General features: G+C 52.0%; 2 protein-coding genes and 1 long non-coding RNA gene across 7 annotated transcripts in view; 2 read left to right on the top strand and 1 right to left on the bottom strand.

The window, feature by feature from the left end:
* STK10 (serine/threonine kinase 10) overlaps nucleotides 1–4,523 on the top strand; it is a 48,651-nt gene extending 44,128 nt beyond the window's left edge. For both annotated transcript variants that reach the window (XM_040573357.1, XM_040573358.1), the window contains 5 exons: nucleotides 261–385; nucleotides 746–934; nucleotides 1,200–1,325; nucleotides 1,572–1,685; nucleotides 1,782–4,523. In XM_040573357.1, coding sequence (XP_040429291.1) covers nucleotides 261–385; nucleotides 746–934; nucleotides 1,200–1,325; nucleotides 1,572–1,685; nucleotides 1,782–1,922 — 695 coding nt within the window. In that variant the 3' untranslated portion in view covers nucleotides 1,923–4,523. The remainder of the gene's footprint in view (nucleotides 1–260; nucleotides 386–745; nucleotides 935–1,199; nucleotides 1,326–1,571; nucleotides 1,686–1,781) is intronic.
* Nucleotides 4,524–9,694: 5,171 nt separating this feature from the next.
* The window catches only part of SH3PXD2B (SH3 and PX domains 2B), a 75,512-nt gene continuing 69,104 nt past the window's right edge, over nucleotides 9,695–16,102 (top strand). The window contains exon 1 of one of the 4 annotated variants that reach the window (XM_040573924.1): nucleotides 9,695–10,543. In XM_040573924.1, the coding sequence (XP_040429858.1) occupies nucleotides 10,472–10,543 (72 nt within the window). In that variant the 5' untranslated portion in view covers nucleotides 9,695–10,471. Of the gene's footprint in view, nucleotides 10,544–13,953; nucleotides 13,971–16,102 lie in introns of those variants that run through there. The other 3 variants (XM_040573930.1, XM_040573925.1, XM_040573929.1) reach the window with 3 other exon arrangements.
* Nucleotides 11,090–12,387, bottom strand: LOC121078117. The gene is made up of 2 exons (XR_005824455.1): nucleotides 11,615–12,387; nucleotides 11,090–11,156 (listed from the first exon to the last, which is right to left on the bottom strand). It is a non-coding gene; the product is annotated as an uncharacterized LOC121078117 (long non-coding RNA).

Below are 16,102 nucleotides of genomic sequence, written 5' to 3'. Positions count from 1 at the left end.
AATGTTTAACAATAATAATACTTAGCATCTTAATCTTCAGAGTGCTTTACAAATATGAACCAATTAGGCTTCGTAATTACGAGAATGATTCTCTGATATGGTTTGCAACCAGTTTCTCTTGGAAAACAGGTGGTGAACAGTCACACCCCACATCTGCTGTGCTGCTCCCGTGTGTAGGGACCACTCGTGCTTGGGATGCTGCGTGTGACCGAGCTGGGAGGCTTGGGTGGGTTTTCTCCTGACTCTTCTCCCTTCCTCAGACCGGGAGGCGTGCATCTGGGATCTTGAAGAGCATCAGCAACAGGAGAAACACCAGCTTGTCAAGCAGCAGCTAAAGGACCAGTATTTCCTCCAGAGGCACGAGTTGCTCCGCAAGCACGAGAAGGTGGGGAGTTAGCTCCTTCCTATGCCGGTGCCAGGTGCTGCTCGGCTGGGTGCAAGGGTGTCCCTAAAAACATCCCTTTTAGGATTTAAATGAGGGTGGAGAATGGGCTAAGTGTTGAGGGACTTGGTCAAAGTTAGTCCAAAGGGACCAGAATAACACTGGGGTCAGCATACTTGCTTGGGATGTATATTCTGTGCTGCCTGCATTTAACATCCAAGAAGCAGCTGTGAATCTGGGGGGCTTTTCTGGAAACTTCTCACTGTCCGGTATGAGGTTTGGTGGATTCCCACAGCACTGAGTGAAGGTTGGCACACCTGATGTGTGTCTCCTGCTCTGATGCCTTGTCCTGTGCCTTTGCAGGAAAGGGAGCAAATGCAGCGATACAACCAGCGCATGGTAGAGCAACTGAAGGTTCGGCAACAGCAGGAGAAGGCCCGGCTGCCCAAAATCCAGCGGAGCGAAGGGAAGACGCGCATGGCCATGTACAAGAAGAGCCTTCACATCCACTCCAGTGGGAGCGCATCCGAGCAGCGGGAGAAGATAAAACAGGTCAGGCCGTGCAAAGGACACCAGGGCTGAGGCTTGGCTTGGGGGTACAGTTACTTCTCTGAGGACGGGAAGTTGGAAAGAAGCCACCATTCCCAAATTTCTAACCCACTGCAGGGAGACAGAGGTCTTTGCTTTTGTGAGTAGCACTGGGGAGCATCATCAGGGCTTTTCTTTTCCTTCTTATGTAGTAGTACAAGTTGACTGGTCTCTTAACTGGCTTCAAGGAAGCGATGCTTACACACGCTTCTGCTTTCTTCTCTTCCAGTTTGCTCAGCAGGAAGAGAAGAGGCAAAAGGCAGAGCGGCTGCACCAGCAGCAGAAGCATGAGACGCAGATGAAGGACATGCTAGCCCAGTGCGAGAGCAACACGAACGAGCTCCAGCAGCTACAGGTACCTGTGTCTCCTGGTCTGGCCTCTCAGGGGTGCAGAAAAGTCCTGGCCATTGTCAGAAGTGGCTGCAGAGAACTAGAACTGGCATCCTCGGCTCTGCCTCAGAGGCTTTTGTGGCCGTGTCTTGACATGCCCTGGAGCTCAGAGCTCTGAATGCCTCTGGCTGATTGATGCACAGCCGGCCGGAGCACAGGACTTAGAGTCCCAGCTCCTTAATGAGTGTTTTGTTATGTGGTCTGCATTTAGAATGAAAAGTGTCACCTCTTGATTGAACACGAAACCCAGAAGCTTAAGTCCCTGGACGAGAACCACAACCAGCACATGAAGGAGTGGCGGGACAAGCTGAGGCCACGGAAGAAGGTACGGCCTCCCCCGTGGTGCCCTGCTTGGGACAAAGTCCGTAAATCGAGTACAATGCCAAACACCTCTTGTTGCATGTGTTCCCTTCTGCTTCAGGCCCTGGAGGATGAGCTGAACCAGAAGAAGCGTGAGCAGGAGATGTTCTTCAAGCTGAGCGAGGAGGCAGATGAACAGACCCCCGCATCCCCAACCAAACACGCCAAGTTCATCCCGTTCAGCTCCACAGAGAGCTCCTAACCCCCAGGTGGCAGCTGGCAGGCCCCCAGCTGGTACTTGCTGTGTCCTCCTGGGCTGCAGGGGGGCCTCTTGGACTTGGAAGACCCTCTTGGCAGCCTCTGCTCACGACAGCACCCGCCTGTCCCCTCACTCTGTCTGGGAGAAACGTGGCCTCTGTCCTTCCTTCACGTGGGGTGCTGGCGGGAAGGTTTGGCTTTTCCAGAGGCTGGCCCGCTCAGTGAGGAGGCTGGGAGGGCTGTTTCTGTGGTTGTACTGGCACCGTTAGCTGAACGCATCGCCTTGGACATGAGCCTGGTGCTCACTAGGCCCGTCAGCTCGGGCTGGAGCAGTAACAGCCCCGAGCAGGAGGAGCGGTCAGGCCCTCACGCACCCAGCCCACGGCCAGCAGCCTCTCCTCACAGCTGCTCCTTCTCCTCCTGGTCCTCTGTAAATGGCTGGCCTGGGGCAAAGCAGCTTTGGTGGTGTCTTATGCTAACCTTGGCCTTGCAGCCCCCCACACTTGCCTTATTTGTATCTACTGTGGCTTTCTTGTGCTCGAGGGAGACAGCGATTTGGATTTTTTTTCCTTTTACCAGGGAGGGTTGGGTTCCTTTTTTCCTCGTGCTCCTAGTACAGACTGTGCAGGCTTTTGTCTCTTACAGAAGAGTACGTGCTTGTGCGGACGGGGTGGTTTGGAATGGCGTCCAGTCCTGCGGTGACACCACGAGGTGTTTGTCACAGCCATGTGCCTTTAGTCAGTGAAGGGCAGAAGGGTGTCATTGCCACAGCCCTCACGGTCACACAGGTGCTTGAGATATTTTTTTAAGTGCCTTGTATGTGGGCAGGTAGGTCAGCCACTCTGCAGTCAGGGTTACAGGATGGAATAAAGGATTCTTGAAGCAAGGGAAGGGGAGATGCAGACAGGTCTCGGTGGCTCGTTACCTTCAGCATTGCTTTCTCCACTGATGTTTCATCTTCTCATGAAGTGCCAGTTTCCTGGATGACTCTCCGGGCTTTCAACTTACAGTCAGGCTGCAGTGACAGAGCAGCGGCAGGTCCAACCCTCCATCCTCTCTGCTCCCTGGCGATGTGTCTCGACTGGGCTGCTGTTCTTTCCCCACCTGCACCATGCACTGCTTGGCTGAGCTCCTGGGCAGGTCCCAGAGCATGGACCTGGGTAAGGGGACAGAGACGTCACTGGGCAGCACCCTCCTTATGCAATGGCAGTGACCAAAGGGTATGTGGTAGCACTTAAGTTTTTCTCTCTTTAATCTCCAGACAATTGTTAAATGCCTGCTTCCCTAGCAAAATGAAATGTCCCTTTAAAAAAAAAAAAAAATATATATATTTTAAAATCTCAAAATCTCACATGTAGGTTCAGAGTCATATTGGCATTTCAAGAAAAGGTGGTATGTGACGTGCTACACTTCTAGGTGCCTAGCTGAAGGAGTCAGTCCCCAGGTCTCTAGCACCTCTTTATCTGAGGAGTGCATTCACCACCATTTAGAGTTCATAATACATATTAATAAGCTTCCTGCAAACTAGCAAGACTACATCCATTTGGGCCATTCCAAGTTTCTTCTGAATCCACACCATTATTATCTTTATTAACAAACGTAGCCTAGACAGAGTTCTAAGGGCTGGGCCCCTTTGCCAGCAGACTGCTTAGTGGCTTTTCAGTAACTGGCCTGTCCTAGGGAGACTGTCTGTCCCGTCTCCAAAAACACTGACTGTGCCTTTCAGATATAACGACAGCACCAGTTGGGAGCTAACATAAAAACGAATGAATGCAGGGGTGATCCTGAACCAGGACAATGTGCTGGTTTCAGCCTTTTAGCTCCAATAGAAATGTGTGATAGCAGCCCCTGAGGTTTTGTTCCCTGTCCTATTGGGGTCAGCTGGAGCTGTTCCATGAAATGGTTGTTGTTGCAGAAATCAGTACCCAGGGCCTGGCCTTTCATGTGTTGTGCGTGACTAGTGGAGGGATGTCTTGCAGCATACTGTACCTGCAGCATAATGTACCTGGTCTCATTGAAGGGGGTTGTAGCTTCTGACTGCCTTCTTGCACCAGCCCAGGAGCATCAGTTCTCTCTGGATGTTGTGCAGCCATGAGAATGTATGGAGGATATTTCTGGGGGCTTTTAAAGGGCTGATGTAAATACTCACAAGGTGAATCGGTTGTCCCCTCCTCCAGTCCACCTTACTTGCAGCCTCAAGCTAGCAACATAGTTTTGCTTTTGCTAACAGAGGGTGGGAATGGTTTTGTCCCCTGCCCTTTGCCTGTTCTCAGCTCCTTCTCCAGGTGTGTTGGGGCTCTAACACCAAACCCGTCTCCTAGAACGGGTTAGGGGAGCACGTCTTATGATTGTCATGTTTACAGGGTGCTTATTTTTCCCCCTTGAAAAAGAGGATGTTTTGATGTTTCCTGTTCAGAAGTAACCATGAATAAATCCAACTTATTTTTGAGGGGAGGTGGGGTGCCATTTTAAAAAATGTGGCTTTGAATAAAAGTTGTTTTTTTTTTTTTTTTAATATTTTGTAAAATGTCTTTAGTGGGGTGACCACTGATGTATAGAGCCTTCTAATAAAGTAACAGACTGAGAAACCCAGGCATGTGTCTGCTTTCCCGCATGATTGCTGGCTGTGGCCTCAAATCAGCACAGTTTTGCTTTTACAGTCTGGGTTTTGCTGACTTACAGAAAGCTCCAGAGCCAGTTCTGGCATGTGAACCATGCCAGGCTGAAATTCCAGTTCATTAAAATGCAGCTAGTTGTTTCAGAAACACTTCTGCTGTGTGCTGCAGCTCACTGACGGTAACATCTTTGCTCCGAAGCTGGAACTGTGGCAGACCCGAGTCAGGCAGCAGTTCCCTCGATGCCTTCCTTGTGTTAGAACAGTGCTTGGGTGCCTCTGCTTGGCGAAGAGGGAGTATTGCATCCAGCTGTCTGAAGAGTGCAAATTGTTTATGCATGACTTTTTTTTTTTTTTTTTTTTTGATGAGGTGGTCTGGCTTTAGCAGAAGATACCAGACAAATGCCTCAGTTCCCATACTTTGCTGGGACAAGGATGTCCTAGGGCTGCCTCACTGTCTCCTCCCCACTATGTCCTGCTGCTCTTGCTGAGGTTTTGCTTGGATCTAGGGCCATGTCATGAGACCAAGATGCAAACCTCGTCTTCCCCTGTCAGTGCCGGGGGGACACCTCTCCTTACTCCCCCAGGCTGCTCAGAAAAGGTCCCACTGCTTCTGTAACCAGCCCCAGGGCTTGTGTGGTCTCTGTTTGCTGCTTGGAGATTTTTACCTGCAGGTTTCGTTATTTCTTTCACGTAGATGCCTTGCACCAAGCAGGGACATGCACTGTACAACAACAGCTTTGAAAGGTACTGGTGCAATTGCTGTGATTTTTTCCCCCTAGTTTTTGGAAAGTTGCTCCAGAACCTACCAACTTCTGCCATGCTGGAAGTGACCTTGCTACCTGGGTCCACCCTGGTTACATAAAAGTGCAGGCTGGGAGTCCAAAGGGGAGGTGGTGAAAGGCAGAGGGAGCTGTTAGTGCAAACCAGCTGGCTGGGGGGGGGTTAATTGAGCAGCACTGCAGTGAGAGAAGGATGAGAGCAAGGTGCCTGTCTCCTTGCTCTGTGAGATAGTAAGAGAGGAACTAGCTGAGGACACATAACTAACCACCTCTTTCATTTACCTGTGACAGGACTGCACCATCCCCTGGAGCGCACTGGTCAAAAATGGTCTCCCCCAGTGTACCCCCAGGAGCTCAGGGGAGTATTTAACTTCATCTGCACGGCCTTGGCAGTGCCTGGGGGGAGCTTCAACTGTGAGGATACTTAATTTATAAATACGTGGAAAGTACTGTATATTCCAGAAATAACCATTATCTATCACCTGCCCTGGTGGAACACTGAAAACAGAGCAAAAGTGACAAATCTTTCTTTATTTATTAAAAATAATAATAATAATAATAGATGACAGCCCTGAGAAGTATGTGGTGCTGCACAAGCCGTACTGTTCTGGGCTCTCCTCATTACCTTCTCTGTCCTGTCACATCCTCGCAGCTGCCCAGGGCCTTTCACAGTGTTCCTGCTGTGATGGGGACGGCGATGCTCTCAGGGGAGAAGAAAAATCAGGGCATGCAGGGAGGGCCATGGAGCCGGGCTTTGCGCCTCCGCTGCCCTCCTGCTATCGCTGCATCCTCTCCCCATCCCTCGCTGCAGGAGCGCAGCTGGAGACAAGGGGTTGTCTCCCCAAATCCCCTGCACCCCGGTAAGCCGCGGGCCTTTGCACGTTCTCCTGCTGCAGGGGGCAAGGTCTGGGGACAAGGTTTGGGGACAAGGTTAAACCTCCGGCCACCGTTCCCCTCTCGGGCACTAGGTGGCACGCACGCTGAGACGGCCGCCCCGGCTGGCCCCTTCGCACAGCTTTAATCCTGGAAGCCGGGTTTGGCATTTGCTCTGGCACACCTTTGCCTTCATCTCTGCTTTTCCTTGGTGCTTCAGTACTTTGTCCCCAGCGTTGTCCTCGTGAAAACAGGGCAAGGACGGAGTGCCCCTGCACGGGCTCTGCTTCTCCCTGCTGTGAGACCTCTGTGCAGGAGGACAGGACTCTGCCACCAGGCTGGCTGCCTTCAGTGTCATCCGCACATGCAGCTGAACCTGGCAATATTGGGGTCAAACCAGTGGGAAATCGTTGCTGGAGGTGGCTGACAACTGGTGCAAGACAGCCGTGGCAATACAGCGTGTAACCACTGCCTCGCTGTGCTCCAGCTGCAAAGACCTGCCCCGTAAAATATTGTGGTAAGAGCACTGTTTTTGACTCGTCTTTGTCAGGGAGCTCAGGGAAGACGAATGAATTTGTTCCGTGTGTGAGGAAGGATTAGGAGAATACTCACAGTTCTTAAATTAAGAAAGCAAGCAGAAATAGTGGACTGTCTGCGGCAGAAAGGCTGCAGGTGTTCTGGGTGATTGTGGGCACCATTTCTCATTCCACTACATTTCTGACACCTGCCAGACCCTGGGGACAGCCCAGCTGTGACCCAGCAGCAGAGAACAACTCATTTATCCCTAAACTCCCCCCAGTTGCACCTGTACCCTTGTACCACGTAACCTCAGCGTGGGAAGTGCTGCTGCCACATCCCTGCTGCTCCTGCAACCATACCAGAGGTGTGGGGCAAGCACGGGACTCCAGGACCATCACAAGTGCCTTGATACACAACTGAGGAACAGCAGAGACCCGGCCAAGGCTCTCCAGCTGGCTTCCTGGCATGCCTCCCACAGGAGGTGACCAGGTCAGCATGCAAAGCCACGCTCTGTCTCCTCAACAGCTCTCATCAGACCTGTTAATTAAACACACGAGCCGTTTGACAGCATCAGCTGCAATCAGTTCCAACCTCTGCTTGTTCCTGGGTGCTCAGAAGTGATCGAGCCACATACACTGTCTGTGTTCTTGGGGTCCAGGTGCGATGGAGTCACTTCAGCCCCCTCTAAGCAGATTACAGCCCTGGGGAAGTAATGCTGATGCTTAAGTGCTTCCGATTGATTTCGTGCAGTCCCTTGGCTCTCCGCCAGCGTTCGTAAGCCTGGAGTGGGTTTGTCCTGGAAGACACAGATAAAATAATAACCTCCTGTGCGTAACAAGCTGGCTATCTCATACATGTGATTTATCCCAAATGTAAAGAAATGGCCCGACAGACCAGCAGCATGTTGCTGCACCCAGAGCAGTGCCCAGAAAGGAGCTGGGAGGGTGAAGACAGGAAACCAGGGTCTCGGTCCTGGAGCAGGTGGGTCCAAGATGCCATGACAGCTCATTCACACCTTCTCCTTTTTGCTTTCAGTCTCCACAGGGGGATCTTGTGGCATTTGGGGACTGGATTTATCAGCAAGGGGATGCCAGTAGGTTTTGAGAAGCGGGAGGTGAGAGCAAAGCTTCCCCAGACAAAGCCTGACTGTGTCCCTGTGGGCTGCAGGGACTTGTTGTCATATTCTCTATTTGCTCTTTCCAGCTTTTTTTTTTTTCCTCTTTAATTCTGACTATTTTTTGCTAACCGGCCGTTTTCTGATGAGGAAAGCAGCAGAAACTAAGAACTCACTGCACGTGTGGTTTTATACTGGTGTTTACATTCACTGACGTTCCTGGGCATGCACAGACTGATCCTAGGGTTCGTGGTTGTGAGTCCAAGGGGTCTAGATGACTCTGTGTTGATGTACAGATGGACTGGGCAGCAAAACGATCAGCCTGGCTCTGTTGTTTTCAGAGCACGAGGGATGTAGGGTCAGTCTGTGCACTCTGTAAAACCAAATTACCAGAACGCATGAGAGCAGCTATGCGTACAGACGACCAGCAGCCCAAGCACCTTCCCTGCAGATGCCTGGCATCCAGCAGTCACTGCTAAACAGAACAAACCAGCACCTGAAGCAGGAGGGATGGCAGCTGTAGCATTTGTAACTCAATTGTCTCACTCAATTCCCATCACCTTGCAGTTTAACATCCATTGCATTGTTTAGTAGGTTTCTGTGCTTCTTTTGTGTGTTTTTTCATGTCCAGTCACCTCCTGCTGTTTCCCCGTGATCACCTACCCAGCCTTTCAGTCCTGAGCTCTTCAGGTTACATCCTCCTCCACCCATCTCAGCTGCAATGCCCTCAGCAGCTCCCTGTTTCTCTTTTAAGCACACAAAGACCAGTAATTATTTAATTCCTCTCTTACTCCCACTTTCTCCAGTGTTCCTCATCTCCTCAGTATTAGTTTCTTCTCTTACCAACATTATACACAGCTTCTTTCAATGATTTTCTGGTCAGCCTTTAGATTATTTATTTGCCCATCTAGCAGGGCTTTAAACCCAGTACAACTCTAGCTGCTTGTGCCTGCAAAATGCCACCCAAGTGATGAAAAGCTACAGCTCTGCCACGTTTTGTCTGCCCTGGTGCTTCCCCAGGCTTTGACTCTTAAGTAGCACTCAGGGAGGGGAGCAATGTACAACTGATCCTTGTGTACCCCATGGTGGCAGTCAGGCATGCCAGAAGGTGCCAGTGGTGTAGTTTCCCCTTCGCACAGCCTAGCATCCTTCTTGCAACCACCTCCTCTGCAGGGGCACAGAAGTCTTGCGCTCAACTGAGGGGAAAGAGGATGAAGATGAGAGCTCTGGGAGGGCAAGGGGGGTGATAAATCCCTGGCAACCTGCCTGCACCTTCCCGATTCTTCATGGTGGCGCTAGCAAAGCTAACAGCATAAAAAAAAAAGGGGCCACATTTAAGGAGCTGCTAAGGAGTGAGATGAGTTGTTTATGATTAAATTAAATTCATATGAAAGCTAATGACCTGCCAGCATGAGTCTTGGGTAACTTTATAATGTAATTAAAAGCCCAACAGGGAAGAGGGCTGTGGTTATGCCACGTGTTGAGAAGCTGCTGGGAAGAAGCAGGCCAAGGGTGGTGCTGGTGCAGAGAAGCACCAGGTCGCTGCGTTGTCTTCTCCACTGTTCCAAGGGCATGGCCTGATGGAGTGGGCTGTGAGTGAGAAGTGGGGTGCAGTGGCTCAGCTCCCAGCTTCAAAGGGTACAGAGGTTGTCCTGGGTAAGGCTGTTCTGGTGACCCGATCATACCCACAGCCAACAAAGCCTCTATTTTCTACTCAATTCATTCCCCAAATGCCTTAGGGCTGATGCTGTTGGAAACCACGTCAGCAAAGCCTTGGGGGCAGTTCTTATGGGACAAGAGCAGGGTCAAGGATCAAACCCTGGGTGTGGAGCCCACACACGGGTCCCCCATGTCAGGCAGGAGGCATCAGCCTGGACCCTCTTCTACCCTCTGCAGCTTCCTACGAAGGTAAACAGCAGCAGAGAAGACCAAAGAAGCCGTGCCCTCCTGGAGAAACGGCTAAGTTGCCCCTGACCAGCGCTGGACTGACTCTCGTGCTTTGACATCATCTCGGGTTGCTCTTTTCAAAAGAGCAGAAGGGGAAAGAAAGAGGGCAGCCGCAGAGGACTTGCGCTGCCTCACACTCCTTTTTCCACACGTGTTATTAGGAAAAGCACCGCTTGTGGGCTGCCACAACTCCTGCTTCCCAGCACTGGACGCGGGGAGCCGTTGAGCAGCAGGTCGCTGACCTTGGCGACTTACAGCGAAAAGCCCGGAGCGGCCGCTGCCGCCGCATCCCTGCGCTTCTCCCGTGTCGCATCCACGCCAGCTTTTTCCATTTTTTTCCCCCCCTGATTTGGGGGCAGGGGACGGCGTGGGGCGGGCAGGCAGAAGCCGGCCGGGTGCCCCCCCCGTGCCAGCTGCACCCTTAGCGGGGCGGACACGCGTGGAGGAGACGGACACGCGTGGGGCTGGCGGCCACGCTCGCCCCTTTAAGCGGGCTCTCGTAGGGCCGCCCCGCCGGCTGGGATAGGTCGGGGCGGGCCGGGGCCGCCTCCCGCCTCCGGCAGCGGGCGGGTGGCTGGGCTCGGCTCGGCACGGCACGGCTCGGCTCGGCTGCGAGCTCCGGTCCCGGCTGCGTGCGCCTGTGCCTCCCCCAGAGCCACCGCTCCCCGCCGGGCCCCTGGCGCCGGGCTGCGAGGGGCAGAGGCATGCCCAGGAGGAGCATCGCGGAGGTGAAGGTGCTGGACGTGCAGAAGAGGCGCATCCCCAATAAGCACTACGTGAGTGGCACGGCACGGCTCGGCTCGGCACGGCTCGGGGCGCACCCGGCCCGGCCCTGGGCAAACAAAGGGCGGGCGCTGCCGGTCCCCAGGTTGCTCCGGGACGGTGGGAGGAAGAGGAGGAGGAGGAGGAGGAGGAGGGCAACGCTGCTGGGGCTGTCCCGGTACCGGGACCCGTTCCTCACCCGGGCAAAGTGGGGGGAGAACGTGGGTAGGGACGTGCCAGGGGGTGCTGCCGGGACTGGGGCTGCTAGGGCAGCCTGCACCCCTGGAGTCACCTCCGGAAAGTGTCTCTGCCTTGGTGAGGGGCAGCGTTCGTGGGGGGAGTCAGGGGGGACTATTGGCTGCGGGGTCCCCACACAAGGACCCCCCCGTTTCCATCCTCCTGCACCTGGGACGGTGCCACTGTCCCCTGCCAAGGTGGCTCCGTGCCTGCTGCGCCCCTGCTGCCCCGCTGTCCTGGGGAGCACATTCCTGCACACTCCAGGGCATCTTCCTAACAGCTGCGGGGTTGTCTTTTTCTCGAGTTTTTTATTATTATTGTTGTTGTTATTTACACTTTGGTGCGCTTCCAGGCATCCATGGAGACCTTGTGGGTGAATCTTGGCAGCAACTGTAAAACAAAGACCAAAATGTTCTCCCCGCCCCGTTCGCCTTAGACCGGGGTGACCCAGTGACACACTGTTCGTGTTGCATTTGGGTTACAAGGACGGGCTGTGCGCTCGGCTGGAGTGCCTCGTGTCAGCAGAGCCAGGCAGCCTGAGCTCTGTGCAGATCAGGGTTTTTTTTTTGGGTCCCCCCCAGCTGGCTTGTGGCGGTCAGCAACAGTCAGAGGAAAGCGAAAGAACAAGCTGGCTGTAGCCAGGATTGAGGAGAGGGTAAACAGGGCCGATGTCCCCTCTTTGCACTCAGTGAAGCGCCTTAGCTCTGTGATGTGGTGGCCACTGCCCAACCCTTTATCACCCTTTCCTCCTCTCCTACCTTGTCTGTGGTTTTATCAGTGTCTGGCCGAGCCTGGCCCCAGCTCCAGATGTGCCCCCTTCCTGCTCTGTCCACCCCAGACTTACTCACCCTAGCTGGGCTGTGCATCAGGACCGGAGGAACACGTACGTGAGGAGATTTGATGAGTTGTGTGTGCTTGTGTTTGTCTTGGCAGATCTGTTGCTTCGCCCTCAGGTCCTGTAACGGGTGTGCTGGGGTTGCCTGGGGCTGCTCCTCCCTTTTCTCTTCTGGGCCTTTTTGTACTTTGCAGGGGCTGAGGGCACCTCACAGCCCTTGGGCTCCTGCTGTCCCTCCAGATCCGAGTCCCCACTGCTGGGAAATGCAACCCGCGGGCTGGGCACTGTCCCGTTTGGGCACCATCCCTGCTCGCCTGCCAGGGTTCCCGCACAGCTCTGCAGTGGGGAAGCGGGTGGAGTTGGGCATAGCACAAATAATCCTATTGGGCTGGAAAATGGGGACAGCAGTGTTTATGAAGACGTATCGCTGGGTGGGTGCAGCGGGGCGGCAGCTCCGTGGCCGGATCCTGAGCGTGCAGAGGAGACGGCGGAGAAGTGTCTGCACAGAGCTCATGACAGTCAGCTGTGCAGCTCGGCTGCTTGGCTGCCCGCTCCCTTCTCCACTGGCGGCTCGAGTCCTCTGCCTCTAATCTTTCCCTGTACTTGTCTTGGACCCAAACTCGGCCATGCGAGCCAGGGCGGGCTGAGCCCGGGGAGGGGCAGGCAGCGGCCTCCCTGCAGCAGTGCTGGAGTAAACGGGAGCGCTCGCCTCGCTGGAGGGGATCGATAGGAACGAGGCAGATCCACAAAGCCAGTTAATTATATGGAATCAAAACCTTTTTTTTTTTTTTTCCTCCTTTTCCTCTGCAAAGAGAGGCAGCAAATCCCGGCTGAGTCATCTCACTTCAGACTGTATCTGTTGGCAAACAGCAAAGCGAAGTCAACCACTAAGTGTGTGTGCTAAACCTTTGCTCGCTCGCTTCTGCTCTCTGAAATAAATGTGCTCTCTGCCATCCCTGGAGGCAGCAGCTTGCGGGGAGCCCTGTGGCTCTTCCTCCCGTTGCCTCTGCTCTGCCCGACCCACGGCTGACCTGTAACGCTTGGGTCTGGCCTCCGCTCTGCATCCGTGAGGCTTTTCTTTTGTGCTGGACAAAGGTGCAGTTGTGTTGGCTGCGTGAGGCCACAGCAAAAAACCGTGAAATTCCAGTTTCCCAGAGAAGTGATAGCAAACCAGTGTTTCAAAGTCCTTGTTTATTCCTGCGGTGGGGTGATTTTGAAGAGGCCAGCTCTGTTCGGGCTGGCAGGGTTCACCCATCACCTCGGTAATCGATACAGAGAGTGTTGTGCAACCGAGACAAAAACTTGTGCTTTTGCAAGCTCTGATGTGAAGCAGGAGACGCATTTCCTAAGCTGGGGGAGGGGGTGGTTTTGGAGTATTTGCCTGCCTTATCAAAAAGTGATCAAATGCCATTTTGGTGCTGGGCAGTAGCATTTCTCCCTGTGTTTCCCGGTGCTGCTCATCCATAAGCACAGCTCACCCTCCATCCCTGCCTCGGCCTTTCACCCTCAAACGCCTCCGAGTTTCACAGCCCTGCGAGAAATGTCACATGTAACAGTTTCCAGGGACAGAGGCTGCACGGGGCCTCTGTATTTCCATCCTTTCCTAACCCTTCATGGCCCGTTCCCTGCTGGCTGATGCTGCTTTTCTGGCTGGAAGAGGCCAGGGGTTGCTCAGACGGAGGCAGAGCCAGGAGCAGCATCGCTCCCTGATGCAGGGCTCTGCCCTGCACAAGGATAAGGACCCCACGAGATGTATGCCGGTGGGTGGGGGTACCCAAACGCTAGCTTTAATGTGTGCTGTGTCAGGATTTAGCTGGGGACCCTAATGCTGCCCAGTGTTCTTCTGCACCTTGCCAGTCAAGTGCATCTGTTTGTGCATTTTCCCGGTGGAAGAGAGGCAGTGCTGCTGTCTCGCTGCTTTTGTCCCTGCAGCTAGCCTTGTACTCCTGGAAGGTTTTTACTGCTGTAGTGTTGGCATGGTGTGAGGCCAACACGTCTGCCTCCTGTTCTCGTCAAACCAACTCAGATTGTACAAGGAGAAGGGCCAGGAGGGGAAGGAAAACCTAGATTCTTGCTCCAAGTGATAGGAGCCTCGAGTTTGCTCTTCTAGCTGTGAAACCCTTTTTCGGTGTATTGTTGTTGCACCTTCTCTCCTGACCTCCTAACCCTGGTCTTTAAATTGTGCCATTTGTATATTTAAGCTTTTTTACTGATATATTAAAATAATATTTTTATGGATAGGGCAGTTGGAGAAATGATTTTTTGGCAGGTGTGAGTTGCTGGATGTGCTGCTCGGGCTCTGTCAGGAGAACAGCTGAGCTTGGGACCATCGGAGTGAAGAAGAAAGACTCCCTCCCATCAGGCAGAGGGTGAGGGTCACCCTGCGGTGACATTTCCCATGCAATCACATTTCAAGTGATTACAGCTCATGTCCCGGAGGTCTAGTGCTCAGGGACACTGGCAACGAGGGCTCCAGGACCGTATTGCAAATTAAATTCATTTGAAAAGACAAAATCCAAAAGCAAAGTTTAAAAATAATCATTCTGGGCGACAGAGTAGCAGACTGTCATTTCTATTGTCTGGCCAAGTCTCAAATTCTGATAAATGGATGTTTATTCAGAAAAGACCCAAAACAAAACCGTAGTTGAAACAGACTAAATTTTCCTTTAAAGGACTTCATGCAGGATCTTTTTATAGCTTTGTGTTTGTTATTCCTAGTAGAAGTCTCAAAAATACAGCTTTTGCTTACTAAATCCAGATCTTAGTTGTTTTCTTGCCCTTAAGGAAGCTTTAGGAGCTTTCTTTGTAATACAGCTGCAGCTTTTGCATTTTGTTCTGTGTGTTAATAACCATGCCATTGAATTGCACCTTCATTTCTATGATCCTGTCCACTAAGAATACTTCCATAACTCATATAGTTTTAAAATGTGTGCTCAAGAGCACAGAACAAAATGATATATACATCTGACGGGGTGGGGGTGGGAAGAGCAGCATGCTGTATGTTTTTGCTAGGTTATTGGAAAACCTGGACTATGCTCTTGCAGGGACTTCCTTTCCCAGCCTCAATGCATGCAAATATCACTTTGAAAAAGGAAAATTTAAACAAAGTGTACAGCATACATTTATTTTACAAGCTCAGTTAACAAGATTGCAAACTTTAAACAAGGTGAATATCCATGCATATTTAACTGCCTCATTTGTATCTGCAGCTGCCTTGTAAAAGTAATTAACTGTGGGTGTTGGAATTTGGTGTCTAGGTTATAGAGTCTATAGATATTTTAAAACAAGTTTGATTAAAACCACATTCAAAAAATTAACGTGTTGTTATTTTAAATTGTGAATTTATAAAGTGTTAGTAGGTATCTTCTCTGCTCCTGTGCCTTGTAGTCATGAGACTATTTGTGGTTTAATTCATCACGCAGCCCAACCCTATTGCTTATCTGGAATTGATTATTCAGTATTCGGAGAAGAATGCTCCACTGGCAAGGGAAGGAAGATTGCTGATCTACAGATTCAGTCGTTCCTCAGTGCCTTATATGTATAGAGCAGGAGATGCCTTCTGAACGACTTGTCCCATGGCTTGTGTCAGAGTTGCCCAGTCCTGACGTGGTCCATTGGAACACAGGTCTGAGGGGACCTGGCCCCAAGTTACCACGTACAGCTGCTTTATTTTTTCTGTTGTGAATCACACCGGTTGTTTGGCTTAAAAAGGACATCGGGGGATGACTCTCTCCAGTGTGATGCTCTTTGCGGAGGGTGACCGTGCTGCTGGCATGGCTGGAATGTCCTGTGGGGACCCGGAGGAGCTGGGTACACTGAGACAGAGGAAGCAGAAGGTTAAAATGAATAGAGTGAAATCCATCCAGCGGCTGTTAACTGAGTGAGGAGTTAAAGAGGGGAAAAGTGAAACTAGACCATATAAAGCAAGGCTGAACCCGTGATGTTGGAGTCTCTGCTGCAGCAGAGTTTCTGAGCATCTGGCCTTTGGCCCTGAAAGTTTGAGGGCTCTTAGCATCCTCAGCATTGTTTTGCTGCTGTGTCCTGTGGTTCTGCTGTATCTAGTCCTTTTTCCTGTCAGCTGCCTGATGCTCTCCTGTTTGTGGCAGGCCAAAGGCAGGGTGCCTGGAGCTGTAGATGGGGTGAAATTTGGATCCATTCTTGTGTCTGTTGTGCAGTGTTAGAGATCTGATCAATCCTTCCCACTTCTTGCTCCTTAAGAGAGTTGAGGCTTCAGGGAGTACTTCTGGCTTTGTGGGTGAAACCAACAATCAAATGCAAACTCTCCTTTGTTTTTCTTCCCTATTTGCGTTACCTAATGCTGGTGAAAATCTTGAATGTCACAGGTTGGTGGAAGGACCAAATCCTGCCAGGTAAGTGTCTGCTGAGGCTCTGCCTGCAGACTGGAAAGCTGGTGCTCATATGCAATCCCAGCAGTGAACTTCAGTGTCAGGGCCATTGCACTGCCTGCTCAGGGGTCTGGTGACCTTGGTCCCTCACAGCT

The sequence above is a fragment of the Cygnus olor genome, chromosome 14, assembly GCF_009769625.2.
Source record: "Cygnus olor isolate bCygOlo1 chromosome 14, bCygOlo1.pri.v2, whole genome shotgun sequence".
In the NCBI taxonomy this organism is placed as follows: Eukaryota; Metazoa; Chordata; class Aves; order Anseriformes; family Anatidae; genus Cygnus; species Cygnus olor.
The sequence above is the reverse complement of the archived record's forward strand: the minus strand, read 5'-3'. Positions and strand labels throughout refer to the sequence as shown.